Here is a 12334-nt window from a genome sequence, read left to right as displayed (position 1 = left end):
GTCTCTCGGTCGGTTGTAGGTTTGCCTTTTGAAGATAGCGGTCTGAATATTACTCCTTTTAGATTGAGGAATACTTACTTGTTTTTTAAATGGCTGTGGAAACTTATAAACTTCGATCCTCGTTCTCTATGGTTTTCGGCAATTGCAAATAGTTTAGGAATAGATTTCTGGTTTGATACATTAAATGGAAATTGTCTTCGCTTTTCCTTTACTTGGCGGAATATATTCATGGATTGTATTAAAAATTCAGATGTTTGGGATATTTTCAAGTCGAATATTTCATTAAAAGTGGGGAATGATTACAACACAAGATGTTTGATTGATAGATGGTTAGGTCCATTATCTTTACATGAGCAATTTGGACCTCTTTTTCGTCTTAGCAAACAAAAGAATGTGCATGTAACTGATTTTTTTGATTGGCAGAATTCAACCTTCAGCTGCTTTTAGTGAAACCGTGGCCTGTGTTTGGGAGAAGCTGCTGAATTCCTTCGTCTCCAGCAATTGACAACAACGGATGAATTTGAGGCTGACAGTCGGGATGATGTTTTCTGGTTGGGAATCAAGTCTTACTCTTCTATTTCTATGATGCATCTGATTAAGGAGAATAGTGCAAGCTCAGTGGGTTCGGGTGGAGGTTATTATTTTACTCGTTTGGTTTGGCCAACTAAATTGCCACACATATTCAATTTTTTTCATTGGCTTTTAGCAAGAGACATAATTTCTTATTATGCTACTTTGGTTCGAAGGGGTATTGTTCTACAAGAAAATAAGAGTTGTTTATTGTGTATGGAGGAGGAATCTTTGACTCACATCATGCTCCATTGCCGTTTTGCATGGAGCACTTGGATGCATGTTCTTGGTTTGAGTAATCAGATTTGTGTTCTGCCGTTTTCCATAAAAGATTTCATTAGGCAATGGCCAAGTCATTGCAGGAAAAAATATAGAGATTTATGGAATTTGATTTGGTTCTTCATCATTTGGCCCTTATGGAAAGCAAGAAATAAACGGGTCTTCAAGTTTCGGACTACCAAGATCGAGAATCTTATTTTTGTGAGCATTTACTCGACGGTTTTGTTTTATAATTCGTTTTATCCTAGTTTTCCTTACTCTAGTTTGGATGTCTTTCGAAGTTTGCATTTATTTTGTATCCAATTTTAATTGTATTAGTTTCTTTGCCATTCACATTTATGAATGAGTTAATACAAATATCATTTATCAAAAAGAAAAATTTTGATTTCCATAAAAATGAAAAGTTCATTTCCATGACTGTAGGGTGAATGGGTTATTCCCATTGAAGATATAATCCCATTCCTATATATTACCTAGTAATTTTAGACAAAACAAACAAAAGAAATGGAAATCATTTGTCCTATTGTCATTTCTCCCTTTTTTTGATCAACCAAACGACCCCTTATTTAGTTATGATCCGAACTATTATTAGTTTCAGTGAGAGCCTCAGTCTATGCTCAATGAACTATAACTCAGTGTAATTTTTCCTTAAAGTGGCTTCTCATTCGTTCTGAGTCATTCCTAATTTTGTGGGATATATTATCTTATTTAGCTTAAATGATCGTATCTCAGCTTTCTCAGGTTGGATTGTTGTAGCTTTCTTCACACATTTCCATCAAATTTGACTTAACTGACTCAGTGATCTCAGGATAGTTTTAGTTTTTTATGTCATCACTAGTCCTCTTCTCAATATATCAGATAATTATATACAAAATGGTATTCATTTCTTATTATTTTTGTTTTTTATTTGCTATGTTGGTTCATTCAATATATCTTCTTTGTGTTGTGTCAAGAGACTGGATCATATATTTTGTTTTTAGGAAATCTTAGCATAACTTGGCGTATGTTAGTATTGGTGTTAGAGATAAATGTTTCCTTAAGGATTTTCTCGAAGAGTCACGGATTATTTGGTGAAAGCGCGGAACAGTTAGAACTACAGTCGTTTCGCTCAAGCTTATGACAATCGGATGACCTATACTTGATTAGGACTACTTTTTATACTAATATATATTGTCTCACTCGCTTATAGATGCATAAAATACTATACATTAGATCAAAAGATCCAAGGTAAAAATATGCTTCACTTTACATGGATTTGCCATTACTAAGCTTATGAATTTAAAAAAATATCTTTAAATAATAAAAGTCATCTTATACAAGTAAAAACGGATAAAAATCTTTAATCAAAATAAAAGGTGGAATAAGGATGTTGAACTCTGCAGGTCACCAAGTTTTTTTTAAAATTATAGAAAGATAATAATTTTTTCTTATAAAATGGTCATTGAACTATATCTTTATTACAAAAAGTTTCACCCATATAAAACGTATCGTTTTCCCATAAAAGCTTAGTATTTTTGCTTACGTGACAAGCCGAAATTACAAAAAAGAACATAGTTTAGTGATATTTTTATAATTAAAGGTATAACCCAATAACTTTTTTGTAATTCACGAAAAATTTAGTATTCTTTTCGTAACAATTTAAAATTTTGTAACAAAAGGTAAACTCTAGTGACCGTTTTGTAAGAAAAATTTATTTAATGACCTTTCTATAATTTGAGAAAAATTTAGTCATATACAGAGTTTAATATCCGATGGAATAAATTGGATTAATTAAAAAAATATTCATCAAAGCTATAAAAACTGATTTTTGATTAACTATGTTAAAGATAATCTCGCATTGTTTAGGAAAACAAATATAAATGAGTTTATAAGTGTAAAGGTTCAACCACCTATTAACTAGTTCTAGTTATTAGGTCATGGTTGAACCTAAACACTTTCATAAGTATGTGGGTAGATTGTCACATTCTCACCAATTAATAATTAATTACCCTCAACAATATTTCTATTTTGGTATCAAAGCGGGTCTGACCTGGGCTCTTAATTTGCTGGTTGTCCGTCTGGATGTCCAGTCCCAGCGGCCTGTCCCGGTGTTGCCGCTGCGTGTTAAATCAAAAATTTCACTGGGTCTGATCCGGATTCTTAATTTACCGGTTGTCCGTCTGGATGTTCATTCCCAGCGGCCCGGTCCGGTGTTGCCGCTGCTTGTTAAATCAAAAAAAATTTCAGTTTCAGAATGAGTCAATTTTAAGTGACAACTGGATGTGTAGTCCCGGTTGCACTTGATGGGGAGTGTTAAAGATAATCTCACATCGTTTAGGAGAACAAATATAAATGAGTTTATAAGTGTAAAGGTTCAATCACCGATTAACTATTTCTAATTATTAGGTCATGGTTGAAACTAAACACTTTTATAAACATGTGGGTAGATTGTCACGTTCTCACCAATTAATAATTAATTACTCTCACCAATATTTCTTATAAATTATGAAAAGTTAAAAGGAAAATTATCCTCTACAAGCATAAAATCCTGGTTATCTTAAAAATAAATGAATAATAGTATTTAATTGTTTTTTTGCGCACTTGCACAAAACTTTAACCATATATACAAGCGAGGTTGATTTTATAATCACATTCACATATATATATTTTTTAACAATTGTATCATTTATAATTTATTGATCAGTTTGAAATTGAATTTGGTGATTAATTGTTGACTTTTAATTAGTTGACAATGTAAATTTTAGATTTGAATCATGTTTTATTTGAATTTTATATTCATTCTCATACATATTCAAATCATCTAAAAATATCAACATACCCATTTCATTTGTTTATAGTTGCAAGTTAAGGAATCATTTTAAACTTGATGACTTCTTAATTCTGGGGTGGAGTATATTGTCATTTTATGTAAAATTGACTGAACATAATATACAATTTAAGTTCATGAATATATTTGACAACATAATCAAATTGTAAATTTTTGGATTAATGTCAAAAAAACCACGAACTTTACACGTTTTTTCATTTTAATCACGAAGTTTAAATTTTCTCATTTTCATACACGAACTACCACTTTTTTCCAAATTCATACACGGTGTTGAGATGGCACTCATTTATTGGTGTAAAATGACCTTTATCTCAGCAAATTACACCAATGGAGACGTGACACCTCAGCACCGTGCATGAATTTGAGAAAATGTGGTAGTTCGTGCATGGAAATGAGAAAATTTAAAGTGCATAATTAAAATGAGAAAACGTGTAAAATTTGTGAATTTTTATGACATTACCCCTATTTTTTTTTTAAATAACATTCGCTATTTTGTTGATGATCCAAGTCCAAATTATTAATAAACTTTGAAAGAAAGTTTAAAAAGGCTTTTATAAGTTTTTCAAATATAGAATTGTCTAAAATGGAGGTATAAATTGTACATTAATTCTAAAAACACAATCATACAAATCAATATGTAGAAATAGAAAAACAATTTATTATTAATACAACAATATGGAACATGACAAATATTCCCAATATACACATTAAATTATCCAACACAGCCACAATATACATAGTAATATATACCTATACCCAATAAAACAATAAAATAGCAAATTATAAAACAAGTAAACCTATGATTCCTTACATAGAAAACATAAATCATTTCTACTTCTTCCAGTAAGGAAAAGTAGGGATGCTTTGTTCATTTCTAAAGAAATTTGCAGGATCAACCCTAGTTTTGACATAAACCAATCTGTCAAAATTTTCTTTAAAATATTTTATCCCATAAACTCTTCCTTCTTGGTAGCTTTTAATCTTACCTTCATTGTGATTAATACCCAAATCAAGATCTCTGTAATTAAGGAATGAATCCCTTGGATTCTTTGACACATAAGGAGTCATAAAATTATAGAGCTGCCTTGTTAAATTTATGTAACGATTTTCCGCTTCGGTTCCATCTTCATTCCAATTTGTTGCATACTGAATCTTCCATAAATTTCCAACTCTATGAGGAAATGGAATTTCTGTTGATGGAATTTCAGCCATTTTGCCACCATAAGGATTGAATGTCATTGATGGAACTTGAAGTTCAATCATTTTCTGCCAAATTTTCTCTAACTCATCTCTTGGAATTATTTTCTTTACATAATCTGATTTTCTTTTCAGGTAGGTTAGTGATTGAGGTGTTCTACTGAGCAAAGCGGTAGTTGGTGTTCCGGCTCGAAAATCTGTCCAGAACAAGACGGATTCGACCCAACTCATTTCGATACAGTCGGATTGAACCAACCCTAATTTGGAAAAGTTTTTGTTCATGATGGAAACAAGTGTTGATGAGTCTCCAAGAAATAAAGCTCGAAATGTAGCCCTAATAGTCTTTCCGTTGGTTCGAGTTCCGTTGATGACATTTAAAGTAAGCCTGATGAAGAGATTGTCATCAATTTTGTATGCAATTTGTTGCCATTGATTGACAATATCTGTTGCGTTTTGTTCTAGGGTTCGATCAACTCGAAAGACGGTTACAATCCTGGGAACGCGAACTAGGTTAATTTTGTATGAAATTACAACTCCAAAACTAGCTCCTCCTCCGCCTCTTATAGCCCAAAAGAGATCTTCTCCCATGGATTTTCTATCAAGAAGTCTTCCTTTGACATCAACTATTTCCGCATCGACGATGTTATCGGCGGTAAGACCGTATTTCCGCATCATGTTACCGTAGCCAGCGCCGCTCAAATGCCCACCAACACCGACGGTAGGGCAAATACCAGCCGGGTAGCCATGCACATTGCTTTTCTCAGCAATCCTATAATAAACTTCACCAAGAGTTGCTCCTGTTTGAACCCATGCAGTCTCGGATTTAATATCCACATCGATTTTCCGGAGATTGAACATGTCTAGGACAAAAAAGGGGACGTCCGAGACGTAAGAAATACCCTCGTAATCATGACCTCCACTTCGGATTTTCATTTGCAATCCATGGATTCGAGCGCAAACCACGGAGGCTTGAACATGAGATACATGCAATGCAGTAACGATAAAGAGCGGTTTCGGAGTTGAAGACATGTTAAATCGAAGGTTTCGAATATATGTTTCCAAAACGGAAGAAAAAGAAACATTGTTTGGAGTGAAAATTGCATTAGAAATTGGATGAGAAGGCTCAGAATATTTCAAAAGACATTCAACAATATTTCTATCATTGGGTGATGAAAATGTAGAGGTTGCCGTCCATGAGATGGAGAGCAAAAGAATTGGAACTAATAGTGAAACAAGTAATGATCTCAATGTTGCCATTTGTTTTTTATTTGAGTGTAATCTCGAATAAATGAAGGAGTTATTTATAATGATGAACCAAGTTTATGTTTTGTTGGTAATTTAGCAAAAAATATAATATAGTAGATAATTAAGAGAATCAAGCAAGTCACCTACCGTATTTATATTTGACTAGAAAAATTCAAAGTAAAATTTGAGAACGTGAGACAATTGTTCTTACTTTGACATTTCAAATTTGTATGCATGATAACATGATAGCTACATTTGATTCCATATCTAGAACAGCAAATTAAATCAAATCCAAAGAAATTCAATCATTAGTGATACATGTATTTTGTCATGCATATGTGCATCACTTGTAATGGTTAAGTGCACTATTTGGCTTAATACATCATTTGACTCCTAAACTATACACTTTTATTTTCTGAGACTCTTAAACTAATCTCTGAGACTCTTAAAGTAATTAGATATTCTATTGGATCTCTTAACTTTATTTTTTAATTTATTTAACCCGTCAACTACATGTTTTCAAACGTTTTAAAGTGCGTGAAGCATAATTAAAATGCATAAATTGTTCTATTAAACCACCGAACCACACTATTTTATTCTATTTGACCCCTAAATTTATTTTATTTTTCTATTGCACCTTCAAACTTTTAATTTTTACCCAATATTTAACTTTCTCGAAAATACAGTTATTTAATTTTTATCCATTTAATCTTCTAGAAAAAAAATTGAAATTTAGTCAAATAATTACATAATATAACTTCTTATACATGTAAATATATGTTTACATTTCAATAATGATAAATGAAGTTTGTCTGTTTTTAACGATATTATAAAATATATAAATTTACTATACTGTGATAATATTAAAAAAGACTAAATTTTTTTAAAAATTATAATTTTTAGTGTGTTTCACGAATTTCCAATTTTAAAAAGCTTAATACACCAGCTTTTAATTTTTTGCAATTTCTAACTTTTCAAATCAATTCTAACTTTTTAAAATTTGTGTTATAATTGGATAACATGCTAAATTTCATGATTTTTAAACCCTTAAATGATTTTTTCAAATAATATCTAAAGTACATCACTTTTTATTTTAAATTAAAAAAATATTTAGGCTTAATATATTTTTTGTGCCCTAAACCTTACCCTTTTATTCCCTATGACGTCTAAACTATTTTAGTGTTGCATTGGACCTCTTAACTATTTTTTTATTCTATTTAACCTATGTTAGCAAAATCATGTCAGCAATTTTATTCACGTCATCGCGGGTGGTGTGCACATTCCGAATGAGGGGTTAAATAGAAAAAAAAAAGAGTTAAAATGTCCAAAAGAACACGAAATTAATTTAGAGGTCACAAAGAATAAAATGGTATATTGTAGGGGTCTAATGATGTATTAAGCCTTTAATGGTGTACTACCTTTCTGTTGCATTATATTAATTAGGGTTAATTGCATATAAAATCATGACTTTTGCATCAAGTTTCAAAAAAAAAACATTACCTTTAAAACGTGTCAATTATAGATATCACCTTTCTTTTCTTTTTTCAATTTCATCATGGGCACATTTTTTGGTGAAATTTTGCTAACTTGGACAACCGATGGGTTTGCCACGTGTCATGCCACGTCAGCAAAAATGTCATTAAAAATCGCCAATGTTATTTTTGAAAAAAAAATGAAAGATGGTGTCTATAATTGACACGTTTCAAAGGTTATGTTATTTTTGAAATTTGGCGCAAAAGTCATGATTTTATATGTTATTAACCCTGTTAATTACAGTAAATTTTCTAATAATTGGTACTCAAAAATTAATAATTTTAATAATTAATAAAATTTTAGTGAACAAAACTCATTTTTATATTTTATTTAATATTTAATAAATTAATAATTTTAATAATTAATATATTGTTAATTCATTATGTATTTAATTATTAGAGGACACTACGTAACAAGCGCTCAAGAGGCTTGTTATACATACTAATAAAAAAAGTAAAGATTTGAGTAGAATCAGAAATATAGATTACATACTTAAATCAAAATTGAGGTTCATATATATTAGATTTTAGACTTTGAGATTTCTGAATTGAGTAAAAGAAATAATTGCATTTTCATTAATTATTGAATCTGTACATTTTACATTATATACTGACTAACTATAACGGCTCTATATTTAACGGCTATTTCCTTACTAACTGATTTTACTATTAACTATAACAGAAAATTAACTAAGAAAATTAACTAACTCATCACTCAATAACTTGTGACTTGAATGAGCTGGAATCACACACTTTGCTTAGCTGGATTTCTTCTCTTCTTCTTGTTTGCTGATGATATGTTTAATATCCCCCCTCAAGCTGGACCATACACATTGTGAATGGAAAGCTTGCTTAAAAAGTTTAAGAAAGTAGAAGAAGGCAAAGGTTTGGTAAAAAAATCAGCTAATTGCTGTTCTGAAGAGATAGGAAATAGATGTATCAAACCAGACTCCAATTTTTGTCTGACTATATGACAGTCTATGTCAATATGCTTTGTCCTCTCATGAAATACTGGGTTGTGTGCTATATGGCAAGCAGACTGATTATCACAGTAAAGTAGTGCAGGGAAAGAAGATTGTATCTGTAAATCCTGAAGGAGATAACTGATCCACTGCAATTCACAAGTGACATTAGCCAAAGCCCTGTATTCTCCTTCTGAGCTAGATTTTGACACTGTGGCTTGCTTTTTTGTTTTCCAAGAGATTAAAGCCTCTCCAATGAATACACAAAAGCCTGTTATTGATCTTCTTGAGTCTGTACAAGTTGCCCAATCTGAGTCTGAAAAAGCTTTGACTTTTAAGGTATTTACTGCTGGAAAGAAGAGTCCCTGACCTGGTGACTTTTTCAAGTATCTAAGGATTCTGGAAATTGCCTTGAAATGATTCATAGTTGGACAGTCAAGATATTGTGATAACTGCTGAACTGGGAATGATATGTCAGGCCTTGTACTGCAAAGATAGATAAGTTTTCCCACTAATCTTCTGTATTCTGTCACATCAGAATGTGCAGGACTATCATCTTTTGTAAGTCTAGTTGCTGTTGTCATAGGTGTTTTTGCTGGTTTGGATCCAAGATATTGAGTTTATGTCAATAAATCCATGATATACTTCCTTTGACATAAGTTAATTCCCTGTTTTGATCTTGCTACTTCTAATCCTAAGAAGTACTTCAAGTCTCCAAGATCCTTTATCTTGAAAGTTTCATCAAGAAATTCTTTCACAGAATTGATATCTTTTAAATCATCTCCTGCAAGAATCACATCATCTACATATACAAGTAAAGCTGTAAACTTATCATTCTGTCTTTTTGTAAACAAAGAAGAATCAGAATTTGATTGAACAAAACCTTGAGATAATAATGCATTAGTTAGTTTAAGGTTCCATTGCCTACTTGCCTGTTTTAAACCATAAAGAGACTTAGTAAGTTTACAAACCATGTTAGATTGATTTGATGACAAACCAGGAGGTAATTGCATATATACCTCTTCATGCAAATCACCATGTAAAAAAGCATTATTGATGTCTAATTGTTTTAAAAACCAATTTTGTGCTGCAGCCACAATCAAAAGAACTCTAATAGCGGTCATTTTTGCTTCAGGTGAGAAAGTATCAGTATAATCTATCCCATTCTGTTGAGTATAGCCTTTTGCTACTAACCTGGCTTTATGCCTTTCAACTGTGCCATCACTGTTATATTTGGTTTTAAAAACCCATTTACAACCAATAGGGACTTTTCCAGATGGTAACTGAGTTAAAATCCAAGTGTTATTTTGTTGTAAAACATCAATTTCTTTCTTCATAGCCTCTTGCCAACAACTATGTTTTATTGCCTCATTGTAAGTCTTAGGCTCTATGGTTGAATCAACCTGATTAACAAAGGCTTTATGACTAACACCTAGATGATCATAAGAAAAAACTTTAGATATTAAATGAGGAGTTGTCTGTTTTATATCAGCAGAAATAGAATTCACTTTTGGTAAACTGCAAACATAATCTTTTAAAAAACTTGGTTTAGAAGAAATTCTAGAAGACTTTCTGATTATTGGCTCATTTCTAAGTTCAATATTGGAATCATTCCTAGATTCAGTAGCAACATCAGAATTAGTAACAATATTAGCAGGCAATGTGTTACTGCCATTAGGAGTGATAACATGAAGCAAAGAACAACTATCAATATTATCTAAAACTGCAGGCAGAACAAAATTATGACTTAAAACTGTATTTTTAATGTCTTTATATGGAAACAAGTGTTCATAAAATATAACATTTCTAGATATAAAGACCTTATTAGACTGAATATCATATAACCTGTATCCTTTTGTAGTTGCTGGAATGCCCAAAAAAAACACATTGTGTTGCCCTTGGTGAAAATTTATTCTTGTCATGTGACAATGTAGAAGCATATGCAACACAGCCAAACACTTTCAAGTTATCAAATATGGGTTTCTTGTGAAACAACATTTCATATGGAGTTTTTTCATCTATGACTGGTGAAGGAACAATATTGATCAAATAAGTAGCATGTGAAACAAAATCTGACCAAAAATGCAATGGCATATGAGACTGAATTTTAAGTGCTCTAGCAACATTCAAAATATGTTGATGCTTTCTTTCTACAACAGAATTCTATTCCGGTGTATATACACATGTTGTTTGGTGTATAATACCTTTTGAACTAAAAAATTTAGGCATATGGAACTCAAGACCATTATCTGATCTTAAACATTTTATTTTAACATGAAACTGAGTTTTTGCATATTCACAAAAACTTTGAATAACATCCCTTGCTTCAGCCTTAGTTTTTAACAAGTATAACCATGTATATCTACTTTTGTCATCCACAATAGTTAGAAAATATCTATGACCATAAAAAGAACAAGTTCTTGTTGGTCCCCATATGTCAACATGAATAAGATCAAAACAATTATCAACAACAGTTGTACTTAATGAATAAGAAAGTTTCTTTTGCTTAGCCAAATGACAAGTTTTACAATGATCATTTACAGGAATAGTAATACTTGCATCTATAGACTGTAAATTTTTAAGTCTCTTATTTGCTAAATGACCAAACCTAAAATGCCACAAAGTATGTTTATCAACTATAGTATCACAAGATTCAAAAACATCCACATTAGAATTCACAGAACAAGCATTGACAGCAGGCATAAAGAAAGTTTTATCAAGCTGATAAAGTCCTTGAATTTGCCTAGCTAAGCCAATCATCTTCCACCTGATAACATCCTGTATGACACAAACATCCTTGTGAAGCAGAAAGCAATAATCATATTGTTTTGTTAGTTTACTAGTAGAAATCAAATTGAAAGAAAAAACAGGTACATATAAGACATCTTTCAATATAAAATCATCACTAAACCTTACATTACCTATGTGTGTTACTGTAATTTTTTGAGAATTAGGCAATGTAACAAATATGTTATGCACTGGTTTATAAGATGAAAAAACATCTAATGAACATACAATGTGATCGGTGGCACCAGAATCTATAATCCAAGTCATATTTGTATGTTTTTTAACAGAACAACATGTAGTAAATTTTTTAAAATAAGAATTGATAAATGGAAGTTTACCTTGATCCTGAGCTTCTGCAACAAAGTTAGTAGAAAGAGTATTAACTTTTGATTCTGAAGCATTTCCTCTTTGTTGTAGCAACTCCATCAACTGTGTATACTGCTCTTGAGTAATCACAGGTGTTGACATATTACTCACATTCCCTTGAGAACAATTCACATTACCATTCTGAGAATTACAAACTGCTCTATCAAAATTTGAAGAACCATCCATAAATTCAAATCTCTGATCCTGCTCTACAAAACCATCTTGACCCTGATAATTGTCCTGATCATCTTCCATTATGTACTCTCCAACTTGATTAACAAAGCTCTTAGACTTAGGCTTGTAACCAGGAGGATAACCATGCTTTTTAAAGCAAATGTCAACAGTATGACCTTGAAAACCACAATAACTACAGATAGGCTTGTTATTATATGATGAAGAAGCATTATAAAACCTCTTTTGCCCCCCTGAACTTGAGGTCTAAGATTGTTATTAGAAGACTTATTCATACCAAAAGACTTATTTCCCTGAAAATTATTAAAAACAGGTCTTCTCTGATATGTATTAGTAGCCTGTGTAGCAAAAACTGAAGGTTCAATAATAGCTGTACT

At 31.5% G+C, this 12334-nt stretch overlaps 1 protein-coding gene across 1 annotated transcript; it reads right to left on the bottom strand.

Moving 5' to 3' along the window:
* Positions 1–4300: 4300 nt before the first annotated feature.
* On the bottom strand, positions 4301–6193 carry LOC126675477 (berberine bridge enzyme-like 8). The gene has a single exon (XM_050370124.2). It carries the CDS (start codon positions 6128–6130, stop codon positions 4508–4510), a length of 1623 nt encoding a protein of 540 aa, XP_050226081.1. The 5' UTR covers positions 6131–6193; the 3' UTR covers positions 4301–4507.
* Between the last annotated feature and the right edge of the window lie 6141 nt (positions 6194–12334).

The sequence above is a fragment of the Mercurialis annua genome, linkage group LG3, assembly GCF_937616625.2.
Source record: "Mercurialis annua linkage group LG3, ddMerAnnu1.2, whole genome shotgun sequence".
In the NCBI taxonomy this organism is placed as follows: domain Eukaryota; kingdom Viridiplantae; phylum Streptophyta; class Magnoliopsida; order Malpighiales; family Euphorbiaceae; genus Mercurialis; species Mercurialis annua.
Note: the sequence above shows the minus strand (reverse complement) of the source record. Positions and strands in the feature narration are given on the sequence as shown.